Here is a 20,076-nt window from a genome sequence, read left to right on the forward strand (position 1 = left end):
AATTTATTTACAGTCTTGTTGATGCATTGGTTGAATAAAAGTTATTATAATTTATTGGTTAAATCGAAGTATAATGCTAAAATAAGGTAAGCTCTTTCGCTATGTTGGTCTCATTGTTTCATAATTACTTACCACATTGTATCCCACAATTTCAAATAATATAATTTTAGTCTCAAGCCTTAATTATGTTAAATTTATAATGGAATTAGGGCTGTTTTCAGTAGAAATTAAGGCTTAGGACTAAATTCAATCAGAAATTTACGGATTTAAGGCTTGTGACTGAACTTGCAATTTTTTGAAGTTATGCGATGCAATGTAATGAGTTAAAAATCAATAGGAGCAAAATCACAAATAGGCTAACTTGTGGGATGTAAAATATAATTTCTCAAAATCATTTACCTAAACTATATTTAACCTTTTTTTTTTAAATGGCAATTACTTACATATATGAATACGTCAACATATAAACTTTAGTTTAACCAATATATCAATATAACTAAGAGCAATAAATAAATTACAATAATACACATAAAGTGAAACAAATACCAACATATATATTTTAAAATACTCAAACCTACGCTCTTAAACTTATTCATAGAATTTCAATCTTAATCTCTAAACTAAAACATCATTAACATATTTTACCACCCAAACAATTATATATCATGCAATTAATTATTCTTTTTCATACTAAATATTAATCATATAACAAATATAATATATTTTTATATATAATTAAATTCAGAAATAAACCGAATCAAATTCCAACTAAAATTTCCCTCCAACCGCATAACAATGTATAAAGACATAAATCTTAATATGATGTGTGAAGAACGAGTGGTATAAATCATAGTGAGTGAGCTGTGTGACAGCCATCAATTTCTTACACAGCGGACTTCCGAGTCAAAGCCTTGGAAACGGACATGTCACTGTACCAAAATTTCTTTGGTTTGCTGCTTCGGCCTTTTTCTATTCCAATAGCAATGATGATTTTCTTGTGGGTTTTGGCAGATCAGGACCATTGATTTCTTCTACTGATAAATCCTTGTTGGTATTTGAATATTGGTAGGCAGTGGGGGTGTGGGCCCCTACTCACAATCATGCATTGTCTGAGTACCTGGGAACAAAAACTCTCTAACAGACACAAAGTCCATTCATTGGACGTTTACCGAAGGAGGGAATGATGATTGTGACAATAATATGTCTCAATATCCAACAATCTTGTCAACATGTACTTCACTTGCAGTAGTAGTTCTTTAGGTTCCCTCGCTTCTTCGTATCTTATGTGTATTTTCTTTGTTAGGACATGGCATTGGGTGGATTTGTAGTGCGGAGGTTGAGGATCCTATGTTTTTCCTTTTTTTTTATTTAAATTTAGATAGTTTCGACTTTGATTGTTACAATAAGTTAGAGTATGTTTTGGGGTTATGAATTGTTTGTGAGTGCTTATAAATTGTCTGTCGAAGGCAATTTTAAATTGGCATATAAAATCGAATTTACGATTATTTAAGAGTGTGTTTAGTTGAGGTGGAAAATAGAGGAATAAAAGAGTAGAAGTAAAAATAAATGTATAAGAGATATTTTTATATTTGGTTAGGAAGAACGGACGTCAAGTAAAACTCGATGTATATGAAACTCCTTCAGAGTTCAATTTTGTTTTCGTCCAAATTTGGGCGAAAAAATGAAAGTATAAGGCCGAAAAGACAAAAAAATATAGTTTTTACTTTTATTTACTCTATTATCCATATATATGTATATATATATATAATTTTTCTCCAATTTTTCTCTCCTTCTTGTTGATAATTCTATTTGTAATTGCCAAAGAAAAAAACTATTGCATCGAAGTCAACAATCAGGTAAACAATCGTGTTAGTAATTTTTGTTTATTTAAACTAAATAGTTTAGAATAAATGAATAATACTCATTTTGATGAATATTTTATTAATGAAAATATTCTTATTCTTATTTGATAAATTTTTTATTAATAGATTTTTAATTTTTTATATACTAAAATTATATTAGTATAATATTAATTTATTTATTTTCTGATACAAAGTGAAGAGAAGGGTAATTCAGTAAAATTATAAGAGTTAGTCTTTTCATCTCAATTTGTTTTCTCGTTCCGAAAAGTATTTGAGATTTACTCCCTTTCAATTATACCAAACAATTTAAAGAAAAACTATTATTCTTTCATCCCCCTCTCCCTTTCACTTCTCTTTTCCTCCCACTTGAACCAAACGAACCCTAACTGAAAAAACAACAGAAAAAAAAATACTAGTAATAGAAAATCAAGTGATCATATTAAAATCATCAGTAATTATATGTTTTAAGTGATAATTTTCATTATTTTAATAATGACAACATGTAAGTAAATATTGTGTAAAATTATCACTAATACATAGAAAAAAAGAAAATTTCATCTTATAACTTTAGTTTGAATTCATTTTAAATCTTTATCTATCAATTTCATGTAGATTTAATCCTTTAGCCTAATTTATAACACTTTTGCCCTTTTGATAATAAAAGATAATAGTTCGATGTCTCTAATGTTTAGAGTGTAATATAAATAAATATTTCATCAAAATCTAAACTCTTATACGATTCTAGGCTAGCATTAGCTATGAGATACAAAATGAATAGATATATATGAACTAAAATTGCTCTTGAAAAGCTGTGTAAGGGTAAAATTATCTGAAATTGAGTCAAAGTACTAAAACTGAATAATTTTGAAAGTTACCGGACTAAAACTAAAACAGATAAATTAAAGGATTAAAATTAATAACAGACAAATTTAAAGGACTAAACAAATAATTTTTTCCTAATATATATGATTATAATATAGTAACGACAAATATAATTGTCATTATTTGTTATTACTAACTTATCACAATAGATGCTTATTGATTATCCACAATGAAAAGAATTGTGTGTATTAAAATTGTAATTGATCTTTTAAGTTGTTAGTATTTTTGATCCTATAACTTATTATATTTACACAAGTAGTTCTTTTTTACACATTTAGTTCTTAACATCTCACATTTGATCCTTTTTTCGCAAATTTAGTACTATATTGACTTTTTTTATCCCCTCCACATTAGAGTAGATCTCATTTTTTGTCCTGTAACTATAGGTCGTTAGTATAAAATTGCCAATACGTAACTAAATTTGCCAGAAAAAAAAGGATCAAATGTGTAATATTCAGGAGTAAATTCATAAAAAAAATGATGAATTGTGTACATCGAATAAATTATAGGACCAAAAATATAGTTTTTTCTCAAAATAATTTATCGTATAAGACATATTTCTTGAATGACAATCTTAAAATTCCTACTATAATCACTAATATTAATTTTTTTGTTATATTGAAGTGATCTTCACCAACTAAGTCGACAAGTATCGGTGCAAGTTGAGGATCATGGTGCATACAAAGGTTGAGGTAGAATAAATGAAGGATGATGGGCTAATGTATAAGCAAGGACATATTCTCGAAACTATAAATTTGGTATAAGATACTTACAAATTACTCGCAATCACAACTCTTACCTCATACAAGATCAGAAATTACAATCCTACTGAAAATAACGTATTCTTACAAATTTAAGCCATAAAATAGTTGGTGCTAGTTGAAGATCATCACGATACAGAGGCTGCGGGTTTAATGCAATTTACTCCCCTTATGATATTGTAAATGAGCAAATTATTCTTTATGAAAAAAATTTAGCTCCCTATGCTTTTTAAAGTGAAGTAATTTACATCCTGAAAGGTAAATTGCTTTATTTTAAAAAAACACAGAAAGGTAAATTATTGTATTTTAAAAAATACAAATAGATAAATTGTTAATTTCTTTTTTACTATATGGAAGGATAATTTACTTACTTAAATATCAAAAGGAAGTTATTTGCATTTTTTCCTAAAGAATGATTGAGGTAGAATAAGTGATGATCACGGGCTTTGGTATTCGAGAAATCCTAATCCAAATTGAATTTGACTGCAATTGAACTAATTATACAACAAATATAATACGCTTAATATTAGACATCCTTATACACCAATCCAGCTTCTCGCCTGGGTTCAAACTTCACAAGAAATTTCATTATAAGAAAAATATATATTATATATTTAATATATAGACATAAAATATTATAAAATGTTTATGTAAATATAATATTATAAAATTCGATAAAAGTATAAAATATAGAATTGCAATATACCTAAAGACTAAAAAAACTAAGATGAAAAGAACATTGTGACGAATGTTCAGAGTTAAATGCAATTTACTCCGAGTGTTATATAGAACGTTTCAAAAATCTTCTTGTGAAAAAATAAAATACGATAAAAAAAAACTTTTAGCATCACTAAAAGAATAGCATAGAGCTAGTGGTGTATTACATGCGTTCCTTGTGTGATTCTTCATGATTTTAATAATAAAATCATTTTTATACCTTAAATTATGAACTGTCACATTTTATTATTAATTTATGTAACTATAAGGATTTTTAATATAATTAATGGTCCATATTTATATATACACATTTTGGGCTTTGTTTAAAATGGTTTTTTTTCCCGGGGGAGGGGTTATATATAAATTGACTTATATATTTTTATATTACATTTATATCAAAGTATATAATAAATATAATATAATTTTAAAATATATTTTAAATTTGAAGCAATTTTAATGAAACCTAAATTATTCATCTATTTGACATGAGATCTGACAGGTTATACCAATAAAATGCTAAATATTTTATCGCAGAATCAGATAAATATTAATAGTTAAAATTGAGATTTCATGAACTTACCATTACTAACACATTACAAGAAATATAAAGTTTCATCATAGTTAACTACTATACTCAAAAGTAATAATGATATCGTGGCAAATACAAATTAATCATGATTTTTTAATGGCCATTAGTCGTTGTTTTTGCAAACGATATCAAAATATTATCCATAGCTAAAATCATAACAAACATTTTGATTATAAATAAAAGACATAGAAATCTTAATTATTTTATTCAAATTTTTATATTAATTTATTTGACAGTGATTAATAATATTTATTTACCACAATTTTTAAATCGTGATGATTTATAATATGAAGAAATATCAATTTTTAGAGTGACATCTTATAAGCTGCAATTATCTTATTTTATCTAAATATTAATTTTATTATTAAAAAGTACTCTTATAAAATCTAAAACCATCTTTTAAAATATATCAACTTGTAAAATATTTTAATTAAAGTCATCTAACACACTCTTAATCAATGACGTCAACAAGAACACCGGAAAATTCTAACCTAAACTGGATTTTGATTCCACCTAAATTAATTATATAATATGTGAAAACATTTATCGCGTGATTGGCGTACAATTTAGAAAAAATAACCAATCACATAACAGATGTATCACACTTGTTCTGTGATTAATTTGATTCTACTGGACCTGCTTTGGATAAAAATCTTCCACACTGGCACAACCATAAAATCCAAAGACATTAAGTCGAACAACAAATAGCAGCTTATCCCCCCACAGCAAGACAACATATTACTCCAGGAACCAACGTTTCTCAACACACCAAAAGTCGGGAATAATGCCGGAAATGAACATATTTACTAGTTATACCATCTGCAGTCGCCCAAATACGTTCTTCAAACCAATCATATACTATATTCAGATTGGCGAACATCCGGTCTCTAAACTGTAGATGAGACTTTCGTCTCATACAGCTCAAGCAAAAATAAGAGAAAGTAGTCATCATTGCGACCGTCTAAGAGGTGGTTTCCTGCACTCGATAACACTTAAACCATATTTTCTTCTTTCCTACACTCTAAGGAGCAGCAAAAAAAGGGGCATTTAAATGACGAATGAGCTTCCAAAAGTCGAAAGGTAAGAGTATTGTAACAACACAAAACAAAGATACAAAGACATCCACCAGTTGTGTATATGCAAATTACAGATAGATTATGACATTCAAGCCCACCTCCTTGAGGATCGGATAAAGGCGCCATCGGCCGGCTCGTCAAGCCTCGTCTGTTTGGTCCTGCACCAACGCCAAGACTTACAAGAGTTAGATTTCATCCTAGTTCAGCACTTTTGTGTTCCTATTTTCTAACAGTGGTGTAAGAAAACTAGTATATATCTTCGTCCAAGAGTTGCTAGTTGCATGAAACGCGTACAAATGTCTACAACGGAATACAGCAATTTTCATACAACAGATGGATATCTCTCTCAAGGGTAATTGCCATAAGTGGTCCCTTACGTTCATATTTAAAAATCACTTTAGTAATTCATCTTCGTTTTTTCTGACCTTATCATTCCTAAAGTCCATATTTTGTTTCGTTCTAGTCCCTCGATCAACTTTCTGAGTAAAAAGTTAGCAATAATGTGAGGATGGTGTTTTAGTTATGACTTATAGCACGACAAGACCAAATACCAGTCGTACCCAATATAATATATATACACACACATATTATAGAGTATAAATTAAAACATTAATTTTTTATTAATATCTTATGTCACAAGACCTACCTTGTGGTGAAGAAAAATTAAAAGAAATGAAAGTAAAAGTAGTGGTGAAGACGGCGCAAAAATTAAGTTCAAATTGGTATGATATTGTGCAACCATTAATTGTGAAGATTTGGTTAATACGATATACTCCATGTATTTGATTTCTACTCAATTTTCAGTTTTCAAAATGATAACGGAAGTGAAAACATGTTTGATTATACATTTTCTTACTGAAAATGTTTTTACCATTATACTCGCCTCAATCATTACTTATATACTTAGTATATGTGCACCTTCAAATTTGTGTGCATAATTAATTCTAAATTTTTATTTTAAATACATATTAATTGGATAAATAAAGAAAATTATTTAAAAAATTGAAGAACATTGTGAAAAATTATTGAAAAAGGATTGAGAGGAAAAAAAGAGACGTGGAAGTTGAGAAGAGAGAAAAAAATTAAGATTAATGAAGTAATTGAAATTTCATATACCAAAAAAATTGAACACCAAAAGGTCGGGTGTTCAGTTCGGTTCGCCAAAATTCCATACCGAATCAATACAAACTTCTATCAATATTTCTATCCAAAAATATATTTATTTATCATTATCAATACAATCATATTTTTTCTCAGCCCATCACGCCCTTTTTACTTGTTTTCTTTCTTCCGTTAGATTTGGCCGTACTGTAAAACTCTCAAAAATTATTTTTAAATTTCATTATTCATTTTGTAATTTATTCCAAGGCTTTGCATTTAAGAGTATGTTCTGTATCACCATTTATTGTGCAATTATTTTTCACGTCTCTTAATAATAAAAAATAATTATTGCAATACGTACATTTAGTGTTTTACATGCTTTTAAAAAAAAAAAGAAAAAAGTGCCTGAAAGACTGAAGCTATAATTTTTCACAATTTACAGCATACACGCATAAACTTGTAAATTAGAACAAAAAAAAAAAACAACGAACAAACGAACGGCCACAAGGATGCTTAAAATGAACATCTTTTGTGGAAAGAACAAGGTTTCAACTAGGAACAAATTTAAACATATTATAAGATAACCAACCCAAAGAAATTGTCTCTAATTAAGACTACATAGTAACTACACACCGAAAATAGAAATTCCGACTACCCATCCTATAAATTATCAAGCAGGCAGCTTGCACGAAACCTATTTTGCACAAATGCGTGACAACTTCTAAAACAAACATTTTGAAGGTATAACAGTAAATTAAATGGCTACACTAAGTCTCAATTTCTAGCAGTATACACTTTCACCTACGAACAAACAGATAGAATGCTCTTATTTGTTAAGCAATAGAGAGTACCTTCTAGTCATTGTCTACCTGCATATCTGAGGTCCAAAGAGTGAGATTGTCCCTCAGAAGCTGCATGATCAGAGTGCTATCCTTGTATGACTCTTCACCCAAAGTGTCCAACTCGGCAATAGCTTCTTCAAAAGCCTGGAAACCAACATAAAGGATGCTTCTCAGTTTTCTAAGTATGACCAAGAGGCCTGCACTACATGCAATGAACCAATTAGTTTTTGAATTTATTTACTTCATCGAGGTTGGAGTTTGGGATTACATAGGACTGTGAAACAGAGTATGGGTAATTTGGCTTAACCTTTGTGGCAATCAATAGTCTCATGGTTGGTGGTATCTACCACGACCCTAGTAGGGTTGAAAAAATATTACTCGGTGCTGGTTAGAAGTAGATCAATAAAAACTTGTATCTGGACTCGACTTGTTAAACTTAACGAACCCAATTAGAACAACTTTTTTCTATTGCTAAGTTTTTAAACAAAACTGGAGCTTGCCTCGATTAGTTAAGAAATAATGGTTGAAAGCATTAAACTACTTGAGTTTGACTGTCATTTGATTTAAGTAAAGCTCATCCGAGCTTGATTCCATCAATAGCCGAGCCGAACTCAAACACAATTTTTCAAACTTAATAATAATTCAAACAAACTCAAACAATAATGTGTTCTGTTTGATTCCATATTTTTGCATCCCTAGATACTAGCATGAAAATTCTAGCCAATTATTCTTACTCACATGTCGTTTGAGGTATATGAGGGAACAATCTAGTTAATTTCCATTTCAGATCAAGGCAAATATAGAAATTCGGTTACTTTAAGTTAGAAATTAAATATGGAGAAGTAATTGAGAAACAGCATTTCCACGCTCCCCTATTTATGACCTTATTTCACTTTAATTAGAAGAAACTTAAGCAAAGGCGGTCACTCAGCCAAACTGGAGTCAGGGCAAAAATCAAGGCTGATGTTCAAGATGAAAGGGAATAGAATAGATTTTTCAACCTGCAAGCAATTTTTAGGAGTATAAGGCAAAGAAGTATTAAGCTCTACCGCAAGCGAGAATAGCTTACCTGTTTGGCCATATTGCAAGCTTTCTCTGATGCATTCAGAATTTCATAGTAAAAAACTGAGAAGTTCAGCGCTAAGCCCAACCGTATAGGATGTGTGGGTGCAAGATCAGCAAGTGCAATGTCCTGTTATGATGATCACATACATAAATGGTCAATTAGAATTGTGACAAATACAAACATGGACGATATCTTCTTTTCTCAATTTTCTTGACCACTAATAATAACAATATTTACAAACTTTGCAATGCTATATGTCTGTAGTTTATATGCCTTACAGAGCATCTATGCCAAAAAAAGAATCACAAACACATAAATAGAAAATAGAATCTTTAGTGAGGAAGAATAGTTCTTCCTTGCACCACAAATGAAAACCTTTTCCAAAAGGAAAAGATAAATATATATATATATATGTATAAGAACAGCATAAACCTCGGGCATCTAGATAATTTTTTATTATTAAAGAGAGGGATAGATCTTGGATTGATCTCTCTATATTAATTTGTGAAATAATCTTAAACAATACAAGTCATTAAATCATCATTGTAAACTATTTACATCTTGATCAGCTAAATCTACATGCTAACGGCTATATTCAGGGCATCAACAGCTTCTACAAAAATTTCCACGCTTTCACTTTTCCACTTTCTCTAATACACACACGTGGAACATCTAATCTTTCTTCTTCGCGTATGCTTTCACTTTCCACTTTCTCTAATACACACACGTGGAACTTCTAATCGAGTTTCCTGTTTGATCTGCAAAGTACTATGTTCCAAGTGGACATCTATCGATCACAAACTGTCATTTCCAGGTTTTATTATATGATCAAATCCCGCATATTTGCACGTAAAGTATCCAAGTCGTCGAATCTATTTAATCTATTATCCCTACTCGGAAAAATTATCGAACTTTTTTATCCCAATATCTAGCATGTTCATTGAGTCCTTGAAGCGGAACTGCAAACCTTCTCCGCGGACTAGCGCGAATCCACCATTGACTATTCCAAGTCCTAAAATCTCAGAGTTTCCGCTTTGACTTCTCACTTTAAATATTTGATGGGCTTTATTAATATAAAAATCATGACCAAAAGTAACTAATTCTCACCAAGATTGTTGCTTCTCACTGCAGGAAACAAAGCCAAGGCAAAATCAAACACAAAAAAATTTTCAAAGAAGGACCACTGACTCAATACATAGCACGGGAAACAGTGTAAATAAGGTAAAAGATATTAGTGAGTTAGCACAACACCACAAGAATGTAAATCTACACAGAAGATCATCAATATAGCACACTTTAAACTTCAATTTTCAAGTAATAAAAACCAGTAAAATATTTCAAGAATTGTATGACCTGAGCAGCTTTGTAAGCGAGCATAGTATCCTCAGCAGCCTCCTTGCGCTCATTCCCAACCTTAAACTCCGCCAAATACCTATGATAATCCCCCTTCATCTTCAAGTAAAACACCTTAGACTCACTCGAAGCAGCCGATGGAATCAAATAATCAGCGAGGAGCTTCAAAATCCCGGCGCAGACCTGCGAGAGCTCGGTCTCCACCTTAGATCTGTAGTCCTTGACGAGAGCCACGTGGTCGTCGTTCTTGCGGCCCTCCTCCTTCTGCTCGATGGAGGAGACGATGCGCCACGCGGCTCTGAGCGAGCCGATGACGTTCTTGTAAGCCACGGACAGGAGGTTGCGCTCTTCAACGGATAGCTCGGTGCCGGCCGCGCCAACGACGAGGGTGTCCATGAACTGGACCATCTCCTCGTAGCGCTCGGCCTGCTCCGCCAGCTTGGCCATGTACAAGTACTGCTCCCGGGTCAAAGCCATGAGAGAATGTTTTAGAGAGAGAAAGAAGAGGTGGGCTGTGAAATTTTGGGGGAAATTTTTGAGAAAAGGGATTGAATTGGGAGCATATATATACATATATACGAGGTATGTGGAATGAATGTGTGAGAGAGAGGAGTGAGTTGTCTGAAAGAGGAGTACGGCTGGATGTTTTCGAGAGATACTGAGGGCGCGTGGAAGTAGCAATTACTTCCTATTCGTGACTTGGATTTCCTTTTTGGGTAATATTAGGAGAAGACATAGGTTTTATTTTTTATTTCATTTTATATATATAGATATATTATCATTAAAAAAAATTACTATTAACTATTATTTTAATAATTATGGACTAAAAACCATGGTTAATAATTTTTATTGATCACTGCTAAATAAAATCGGTTCGAAAATATTTAGATTTTTCATCAATAAAAGTTATTTGTTATGATTAAGAGTCATGGTAAAAATATTTGCCATAACTAAATGTTTTAGCCACCCTCGTAAATATATGTTAAATTGTGTGCATTAATAATGAGTTTTTAAATGAAAAAACAATTATCATTTTATATTTGATTATTAAATTAAGATCTCATGAAAATTAATAAAATAATAAATTAGGGACACATGGAGTAAGAATTTCTTATTAAAAATGCAATAATTAGATTGAGATCATTTTAATTAATTTACATTAAGTCTTGGAATATATTGAGTGAAATATATTTTTTCTTAATTTAGCTTGAAAAGGAAACATATCGTTGCACATAAATTCTTATTTCACACTACATTTAAATCAATTTATTTGCTCGTATTATATATATTTTATTTTTTAAATACCGCGACGTAAGGTCTATGTTTTAATAATTTTCTTAAAAATTAAAATTAATTTTTTAAATATAATGAAGTTTTTTTCCCACTAAAATCTTGAAGGAAAAAAAGAAAAAAAAAACTCATTCTATTTCAAGAAGAAAAAAGATTTAGTAATTGGAGATTAGACTCAGACGGTGTTTGGCTAAATTTATAAGCTTCTCAAAATATGTTCGAAAGTAAATAAATTCTTGAAAATTATTTGATATTTTTTTTAAATTATAAAATTTTAAAATAATATTTCTTGGTATAAAAAGATCATTAAAAAAAATTGCCAAATTTTTTTAAACATATTATAAGCTCTTTAATTTTAGTTTAATAAATAAAAATTCACTCATAATTTTGTTAGTAGTTCACTTTTACTTTTCATATAATTGACGTTCTTCCACAAAAGCAAAATTAACTATTTACATAATTCTAAAATCTAGTAGTTTGATGACTTTTTTTAATCATTATTACAGTGTGAAAAGTTTATTATGCTAATAACATTCTAACATCTTATAAGTTGTTGTGTTGTATTCACTTAAAATAAATAGCCGTAGTAAATAGTTATTGATCACGATCATACAACAATCGTTAGCCGCAGTTTCTGCAAATGTAGCTAATGCAAATGCCATGACAAAAATTTATTGCCCATAACCATGGAAAAAAATAGTTTCCGTGATAAATAATTTAAATTTTTGCATTGATTTTATTTAACTATAGTTAATAATTATTTACCTCGAATTTAGTACATAGCTAATAAAATTATAACCGATGGTCAATTTTCTTCCAGTGATTGATCCAAATACTTTAAAATTTTATTTTTAAAATAAAATTAAATATTTTTAAAATATGTCTACCAAACTCCTTCTTAATGTTGTTTCACATTATGTTTTGATTGACGGATTTGAAGGTAGGGATTTAGAATTTTATCTGTATATATATATATATTTGGATTTAAAGGAAAATTTTGAAAAAATAATTTTAAATTATTTCATATAAAAATTAAAATTCTTCAAAATTTATAGTTCAAAATTAGAGTGAACGAATGTGAAAATCTTTTGATTTATAATTATTGTTGTCATTAAAATTTAAAATTTACTTTCAAATTTGTCGATCCAAATATAATTCTCAATAATTTTGAAATCATTGGCTTCTCATTTTGAATTATATTTTTCGGGGAAAAGAAAAAGACAGCAGGAGCGCGAGTACGCACATTATTATCATCCTGCGAGTGGGCAAGAGAGTCTAGCGATACGTATGAGAGAGGGTCAAAGAAGAAGCTGAGGTGGGCTCGAGTCAGATTCCACAAGGACCACCTCTACGTCAATTTCGGCGCGTGCGGGCCCTATTTTGGGCCGGTTCCATGAATGTAGTTATTAGTTGGCTAATCTAATAGAAAATTTTCATTAAAATTAAATTTGGCCAAATTAAATTACTTATGTTATAAGTATTATATATTTATTTGTATAATTATTCACTTTTCTTTATTGTATATCAATTAAATAATTCTGTAAAATCCAAATAAAATGAGTTCAGGTCAAAATTATCAAGTCCGAGTTTAGGAACTCAAGTCTTGTCCCGACCCGTTTCGGACCCATTGTCAATCCGTCCTAATTAGTATTTATAAATGTGTTTAGTTTATGTATAAATGTAAAAAAATTCATAAAATAAATCTAATTTTTATCATAATGATAATCATTAAATACTTCTAACAATAATATTATTATGTAAAAAACACATCAAGTAATATAAAATAATAATCGAATTTTACGGGTTAAACCATCGAGTTTGGAGCTACGGAAGATCAGGGATGGAATTAGGACAGGACGGGTTCAGAATTAGGTTCCGGAGATTGACTAGCAGATGAAATTGATATGTAAACTTAAATTTCGATAATGATTAATGAACATTCATTAAGATTTTGTTGATAATCAAAATATTAATCATATATTTTAATTATAATTAACATTTTGACCTGAAATATTTGCAGATAACATGATTTGTTGTATATATATGTTTTTTTGCTTGAGATTGAAGCAAAGCATGAAAGCACAGTTGAGGAAGAAGTGAGCTGTTCTTGCTCCCATATTGTAAGTAAATCTGATGGCAAAAGGGACAAAGTGTGCTGATGCATGTCTCTTCGGCACGTGGACAGGACCGCATAGATCATATGTTTGTAGCTAAAAACGAGAGAAACTTAATTGTCTTAAGACATAAGCACTGCTGCTGACATGCATCCTATGAAGTTGTAGACAGGAAGTTTGTGCATTTTATTAGCTCTTAAGACTTTCTTTTTATAATAATATATTTATATATTGTGAGAAGTGTTAGGATTTTATCCCCATAATAATTAGATCCAAAAATGCAATCAAACTCAACTATTACAATAATGAGAGATATAACAACAGTAACATTAAAAGAAAGCAAAGCATAACAATATATAAAAAAACGGAATAAAATCATAGAGGCTCGGGGAGCCTAGATCGGGGGAGATGAAGCACACAGCCCCAACGCCAGCAACCCATCACCGGTTGCACCAAGAACTACAACCACAAAGGCTCAAATCACAAAGACCTACATCTAAGAAAACTCTCGATTTTTCTTCACAGATAGCTATTTTTTCTTTCAGTTCAAAAGGGACTTATTTATACTGTAGAAATGTAGGAGAATGAGGGGGATTTGGGCGGTGGAGATCATTTCCAAAGCCATTGGAAATGAAGAAGAAAAAACAGAGAAAGAGGTAGAGGTGCTGCAACCATGAGAGAGAGAGAGAGAAAGAGACTTTGCTGACTTGATAAATGAAGGAGAAATAAATTTGGGGCTAGGGCTTTAAGAAAATAAGGTCGGGGATGGGTCTTGGTTTTGGGCCATCCAGATAGTGGGTTGAGTTTCATGGGCCTACCAATAAAAAATGGTCCTGGCCATTCCAACAATTCCACTTTTTGATCAAGACCCAAAAAAGAACCTAGTTATACCTGCAATTTAGAGATGTTAACAACAATATTCTATAGTTAAACACAAGCACTTAGCACGACATATAACATTTGCACACAGTAAATAACACTGAGTCATTTTTGCACCAAACAAATTGCAATACTATAAACTCGTAGCCACTGAGACTATGTCCAGCAGCCATTTAGGCACAATCAGCCACCTAGGCACAACCAACCACTTAGGTGCTCAGGTAGGGAAGCAACAGTGTGGGGTGAGTCGAAAGAGGCGGGTTGGAGAGTTTTTGTGGCTGTATTTTTTGGGATTTGGAAAGGGATGCAACCAACAAATGAGTAGCCGCTGTGGGTTGAAGTGTGAAAGACGAAGAGGGTGTGCTGTGAGGCCAAAGGGATGGATTGGAGAGTTGTGTTGGTGAAGAAGAGTATATGGTCGGAGGGGTGGAAAATTACTGGCGCATGTGAGAAATGTCCCATTGTGGATGTTGGCAAGAATCCATGGTGGAACAAAAATCTTGCATGGCCATGACGAGGGAGGCGATAGAAGCTTGGAGGCGCCAAAATTCTAATTTTGAGGTTCGAGCACAAGCGAGCATGGTCCAATAAGAAAAGGTTGACATGAAAACACCAATAATAAGAAAATGGTTGTGATATTTTTCTATTCGAACTAGGAGAGCTCCAACAATGGGAGAAGAGAAAGAGAGACTAGATTTTCTGATTTTTTTTTTTTTTTACCTTTCTATTATTATCAAATACAAGTAATGAACTAAAGATCCATTGCTAGTGACTCTAATTTAGGTCCTTAGAATTATCCTAATAACAACCTTTTGTACCTTATGTAGAAGTAGTCATAAATGTTTAGCAGGCCTTCTCAACAGTGGTTACTCAATCCCTCAACATCTTTTGGACTGTTGGGCACTTTTAGTTCTGGATTTGGACCAATTAAATCCATAACCCTATCACATTTTAATAGTATTAGCGTTAAAGATCATTGTAAGGTGTTTATAATGTAAAGTTGATGAAATAATTTTTTAACCTGAAAAATGGCTTCAATAGGTTTTTGAACTATAAAACGAAAAATAGGGAAATGAAAAGAAACTCGTGATTCACATTTTCCTCCCAAATCAGGACACAAATGGTCAAACAGTACACCAACCCCAAACCCCTAGCAGAGTTGAACCCTAGGGCTTGCACCTCACTACTATGTCTATATATTTCCAAGAATCCTAACCCTAACTCCAGAACCATCCCAAATCAGAAGGATGGAGCTGTGCGCAGCTCGAGGCATCTCGAATGCTCATGTAAGCCGGCAGAAGTATGTCGCTTCGAAGCACATTCAGTCCCTTCTCTACTCCAAAAGAGAGTTCCCTTTCTTCGTTAAGCAGAGTCGGTTTGACTCTGGTAATTTTCATTTCCTTTTGCCTTTTGCTTCTCTTTTGTAGCTGATGTAGTTGGTTGTTATTTTCTTTATGTGAAGATGAGCAAGATCGAGGGTTTTAGGTGCTGAAATGTTTTTGGGTTTTTATTATTGTTTGAATGTGGATGTGGGTTTGGGTGTTTCTTTGTGTTTTGGATGGATGCTAATCGAAATTTGCTGAAGTATTATGTAGCTTTTATGCTGTAGTTTCATTCGAGTTAATTTCTTTTGCTATTTTCTTTTCTCTTTTCTTTTTTTATTGGAAGTGTAGATTCAAAATGATTGAAAACTTGTGAACAACATTATATGTTTAAGTAGATGTTTGTATGAAATTCCCTTTCTTTTTTGCCAATTTTTTATTGGCGTTTCCTTAGTTTGTTTTACATGTCAAAAGTACTTTTTGGTTGAGTACTGATTTCTTCGTCTCTACGTATTGATTTCAGCAGAATAATGTGAAATGCTAATTCATTTTGGTCGGGATAACAGGCCTGAGATACCATGTAAATTCATTTCTGAGGTCGACTGCATCTCAGGAAACCTCTTGTGAGACAACTCCACACGACACAGATGTACATGAACCTGAACCTGATCCTGTGACAGCGGTGGAAGACATAAGCCCTGATGACAGGAAAGAAGCTTTTGATATTCAACTAAATGAAGGGTCAGAAGGAGGTTTTGATAATTTCTTCCAATTGTTTAAGTTCTTGGAGGACATTGATATAAAGGTGTCTTTTCTTAATCCTCGACATTGCTTGGCTCATATAGGACTACTTCATATTCCAGATTGTTTGTTTTTAGATCATTGGAATCTCAATAGTCTATGGTGCCCAGACGTTGAAATTAATAATGAAGATTTTTAACTTCTTGGTAGTTCAAATCCTACCAATGAATGGTTCAACTTATGGTATAAAAGTGTTTATTTTGATATTCTAACCACCTAGGGGAGACAGAAGCCAATAAAGGCATAGCATACAATGACAATTAGATTTTTGCCTGTTCTCTTATCTGAATGTTATTTTGTTTGTCCGAGTTCTATATGTTGTGCTAGAGACCTACAGAAAATTAGTTTTGATCAGAAGCAAATGACCTCACTTTTTCTATCTTTAGCTGCATAACCTTCAGGTTTCATTTGCTGTTTTCATGTCTTGGTCTTATAACACTGACAAAAGCCATTTTTAATCAAATTCTTTACTGTACAGCTGAGCGTCTCATTTAACATACACTTTAAGTTATTAGTTATTTGACAGAGTACTTAGAATTGTTGAGCAAATTCTAAAAAATAACATAGAATGTTAAAAGAGAAAGAAATATATAATCGGCGCCCTGTAAGTTCTGCATAATTCACACAGAAAATGCATGAGGTTCAATATTAATCTGATGCAATGCATAAAGTTCAAAATAATCTCATTTGTTGAAAAACTGAATGCTACTTAACAAAATAAAGAAAAAGAAATAGCTTAGAATTGTGTTGGAAGAGCACAAACTCTCTCCGGAATGGTTTTCTGTGGTACACTCCTTCTCAGGGCTCAGTTTCAGAAGAATAGTCAAGCTTTTGACTGCTTTCTGGAGGTAGCTGCTTCCTTGAGCACAGTTTCACATTTATGATGCTTGTTCCTAGAAGCTTTCAAAATACACCTTTTTTCTAATGTCAATGTGTCTATGGCTTATGGTAGATAGACCATGAAATGAGAAATTTTCTTGACACACACCTCCAGCTCCTTTTCTTCTCTCCTGTCCTTATCCCACTGGTTAAAACTTAATTTACAAGTTGATTGGTGCAATTCACTTGTTGGAGTGTGGCATTAGAAGAGAGAGGGAAAAGCATCCAGAGGGACGAAAGAAAGCATGTTTAATTTCCTCTATCTGTTGCTTTGTCTCTGTTTTGCTTGTTTGTTTTGTTTGATGAATGAGTATGTGCTTGTCTTTCATATTTTTTATTATGAAGTGCTATTTGCAGCTTGTGTGTTACACTTCACACTAATTTGTCCATGAGTTGCCATTTATTTTATGTTTTTTAGCATATAATGCAAGATGGGCAAAAGTTGATAACATGAGATTGGTTGCTGTGATGATTATCTTCAACTCTTCGAAAGCTTATATGCTTGATGAAACATCGTCCATTATGTCGATGCTGAGCGGTTACCTGAGCAACCATATGTTTTACTTTTGCTTGATGTTTCCTTCTGCACATGATGCTTCCTGTGATGTTTTTCCTCTTCCCAGTTTTAATTCTGAAAATACTTCTAAAGAATGTTTCGGAAAGGGTGTGTGGTAAAGACACCTGTTGTTTTGGTTTGTTAGCGTGAATGCTTTCGGAAAAGTTGTTTCTGGAAGATGGAGTTGAGTAAGATGAATAATAAGTAGGGAAACAGGAGGATGGACAAGGTGAAAAGAAAAAAGGCAACCTCTAAATACGATTATATTGTGCCCGTGCTGACAGGCATATAACTTTTTGACTATCATGATGTTGATGCAAATTTCTCGACTCTGTGGCAAACAAATTTCTTAAATACATTTTCAGATAGACATTTCATAGTTTAGAAATACATTTTCCCTACAAATTTGAATCTCATGAATGTTCTTCTCCAATCTCAGTTTGATTATGAGGAAGCATACACAGTTTTTGTGTACGGTGGCGGCGGCACAGTAGCAGTTTGGTTAGCAGCTGCTGTAGTTGGTGCAATTGATTCTATTCCAGTGGTGAGTACTGTTTGTGCATGAAATATGCCTTTTTATGATCCATGTTACCAAAACCTTTTACTAACTGCAAGTGGTTTCCATTTCCCCAATTTTAGTTACCGAAAGTGTTGGAACTTGTTGGCCTTGGCTACATGCTCTGGTTCACATCTCGCTATCTAATTTTCAAGGTTGGCCTCCCACAATATTCCCTTCAAAAATTTGCGTGCCTGTTTCTCTCGTTCCCTAAATCAATTCATTTTTGTTTGCAGCGAAATAGGGATGAGTTAGTTGCTAGAATTGAACAGATCAAGCAGCAGGTACTTGGATCGAACGACGATTAATGCTGAAATGTTTCAGATGTTTCAATCTGAATTATCTGGATATCTAGTACTGCTCTATTTTCTATGTTCAGTGAAAGACCTCGCATCTGTGAAAAAAATAGGTCTTCGGACACATAATAATGGGGTAGATACTTGATTAGACAATGGATCTTTTCCTGTATAAAATATATGTTACATGCATGCAGTGGAACTTATGGGTATAACCATCAGCATAATTACATGCTCCTATGAGGTCTTCATGGTTCGATGTAATTACACGGAGATTTTTTTTGTTAATATCAATAAATATAGTGAATTTTCATTAATGAAGGATCTATTTGCTAAATAAAAGCAAATCTTAGAATAATAGATGTAAATTTTCTAATCTATACGCAATTATATCAACCTTGAGGAAATGGTAGTGTAATTATTCCTTAAATTATTAAAGTTTTCTATAAACTTGAGCAACTGAAACAACATAGATTTGGCTATGTTACAGGCAGGTAGTGGGAGAAAAGCGTGTTATAGTGATTAATGCATTTCAAAGCAAACGTTAGCGAACAGCTTGATTCAACTTTCATTACATGATTTAGATCAATAAAGCGTGTGGAGCTGTCCAATAAGTGAAACCTAAACATATCCGGTTGGACAATTGCAATTAGATAGTTCCACCTTAATCAACTCCCCTTGTTATTATTTAATGTTTTAAATAAGAGTAACTATTATATTATAAATTTACAAATATTAATCAATAACCAATATACAAATTAATTAAAGAATTATATACAATAATAAAATAAATAAAATGTTTCAAATTACATATGTTGAGTCGAATACCAACAGGGCGGGCATCAGGGCAGGTTGGGGGTGGATTTAGGATCTGTCGTCCGGCCTTGGTGCAACGGGACAGGTCTGACTTAATTGACCCAATCATTATTTTCTTTTTAAGAGATTGAATAAGTCACTCTATTTGGTTCATTTTCTATTTGTATGGTTGTAAAACTGAAAATGCTTCTTGTCTTTTTCTTATGCCTGTATCTAATGCAATATACTAAAGGTATATTTTACATCAAGTAATTATTAGGAACTTAAACTTTAGGGTAAATTACAATATTTTCTTTTAGTATGATTAAGAATATTCTC

General features: G+C 32.0%; 2 protein-coding genes and 1 non-coding gene across 4 annotated transcripts; 2 read left to right on the forward strand and 1 right to left on the reverse strand.

The window, feature by feature from the left end:
* Positions 1-5,857: 5,857 nt before the first annotated feature.
* Positions 5,858-10,813, reverse strand: LOC105178262 (14-3-3 protein 1). Of its 2 annotated transcripts, none has more exons than XM_011101708.3 (4): positions 10,250-10,813; positions 8,900-9,022; positions 7,858-7,974; positions 5,858-6,045 (listed from the first exon to the last, which is right to left on the reverse strand). In XM_011101708.3, exons 1-4 carry the CDS (start codon positions 10,724-10,726, stop codon positions 6,025-6,027), a joined length of 738 nt encoding a protein of 245 aa, XP_011100010.2. In that variant the 5' UTR covers positions 10,727-10,813; the 3' UTR covers positions 5,858-6,024. The 2 variants fall into 2 exon arrangements, with proteins under 2 accessions (XP_011100010.2, XP_020554958.1); XM_020699299.2 differs by having other exon boundaries at positions 7,840-7,974; positions 10,250-10,811.
* A 4,822-nt stretch (positions 10,814-15,635) lies between these two features.
* On the forward strand, positions 15,636-19,134 carry LOC105178261 (uncharacterized). The gene is made up of 5 exons (XM_011101705.3): positions 15,636-15,918; positions 16,421-16,659; positions 18,530-18,634; positions 18,730-18,801; positions 18,883-19,134. The coding sequence occupies exons 1-5, from the start codon at positions 15,780-15,782 to the stop codon at positions 18,952-18,954; spliced, it is 627 nt and encodes a 208-aa protein (XP_011100007.1). The 5' UTR covers positions 15,636-15,779; the 3' UTR covers positions 18,955-19,134.
* Positions 17,995-18,085, forward strand: LOC148786951 (small nucleolar RNA snoR128). The gene has a single exon (XR_016067616.1). It is a non-coding gene; the product is annotated as a small nucleolar RNA snoR128 (small nucleolar RNA).
* Positions 19,135-20,076: the final 942 nt, after the last annotated feature.

The sequence above is a fragment of the Sesamum indicum genome, linkage group LG9, assembly GCF_026168435.1.
Source record: "Sesamum indicum cultivar Baizhima isolate 11 linkage group LG9, ASM2616843v1, whole genome shotgun sequence".
NCBI lineage: Eukaryota > Viridiplantae > Streptophyta > Magnoliopsida > Lamiales > Pedaliaceae > Sesamum > Sesamum indicum.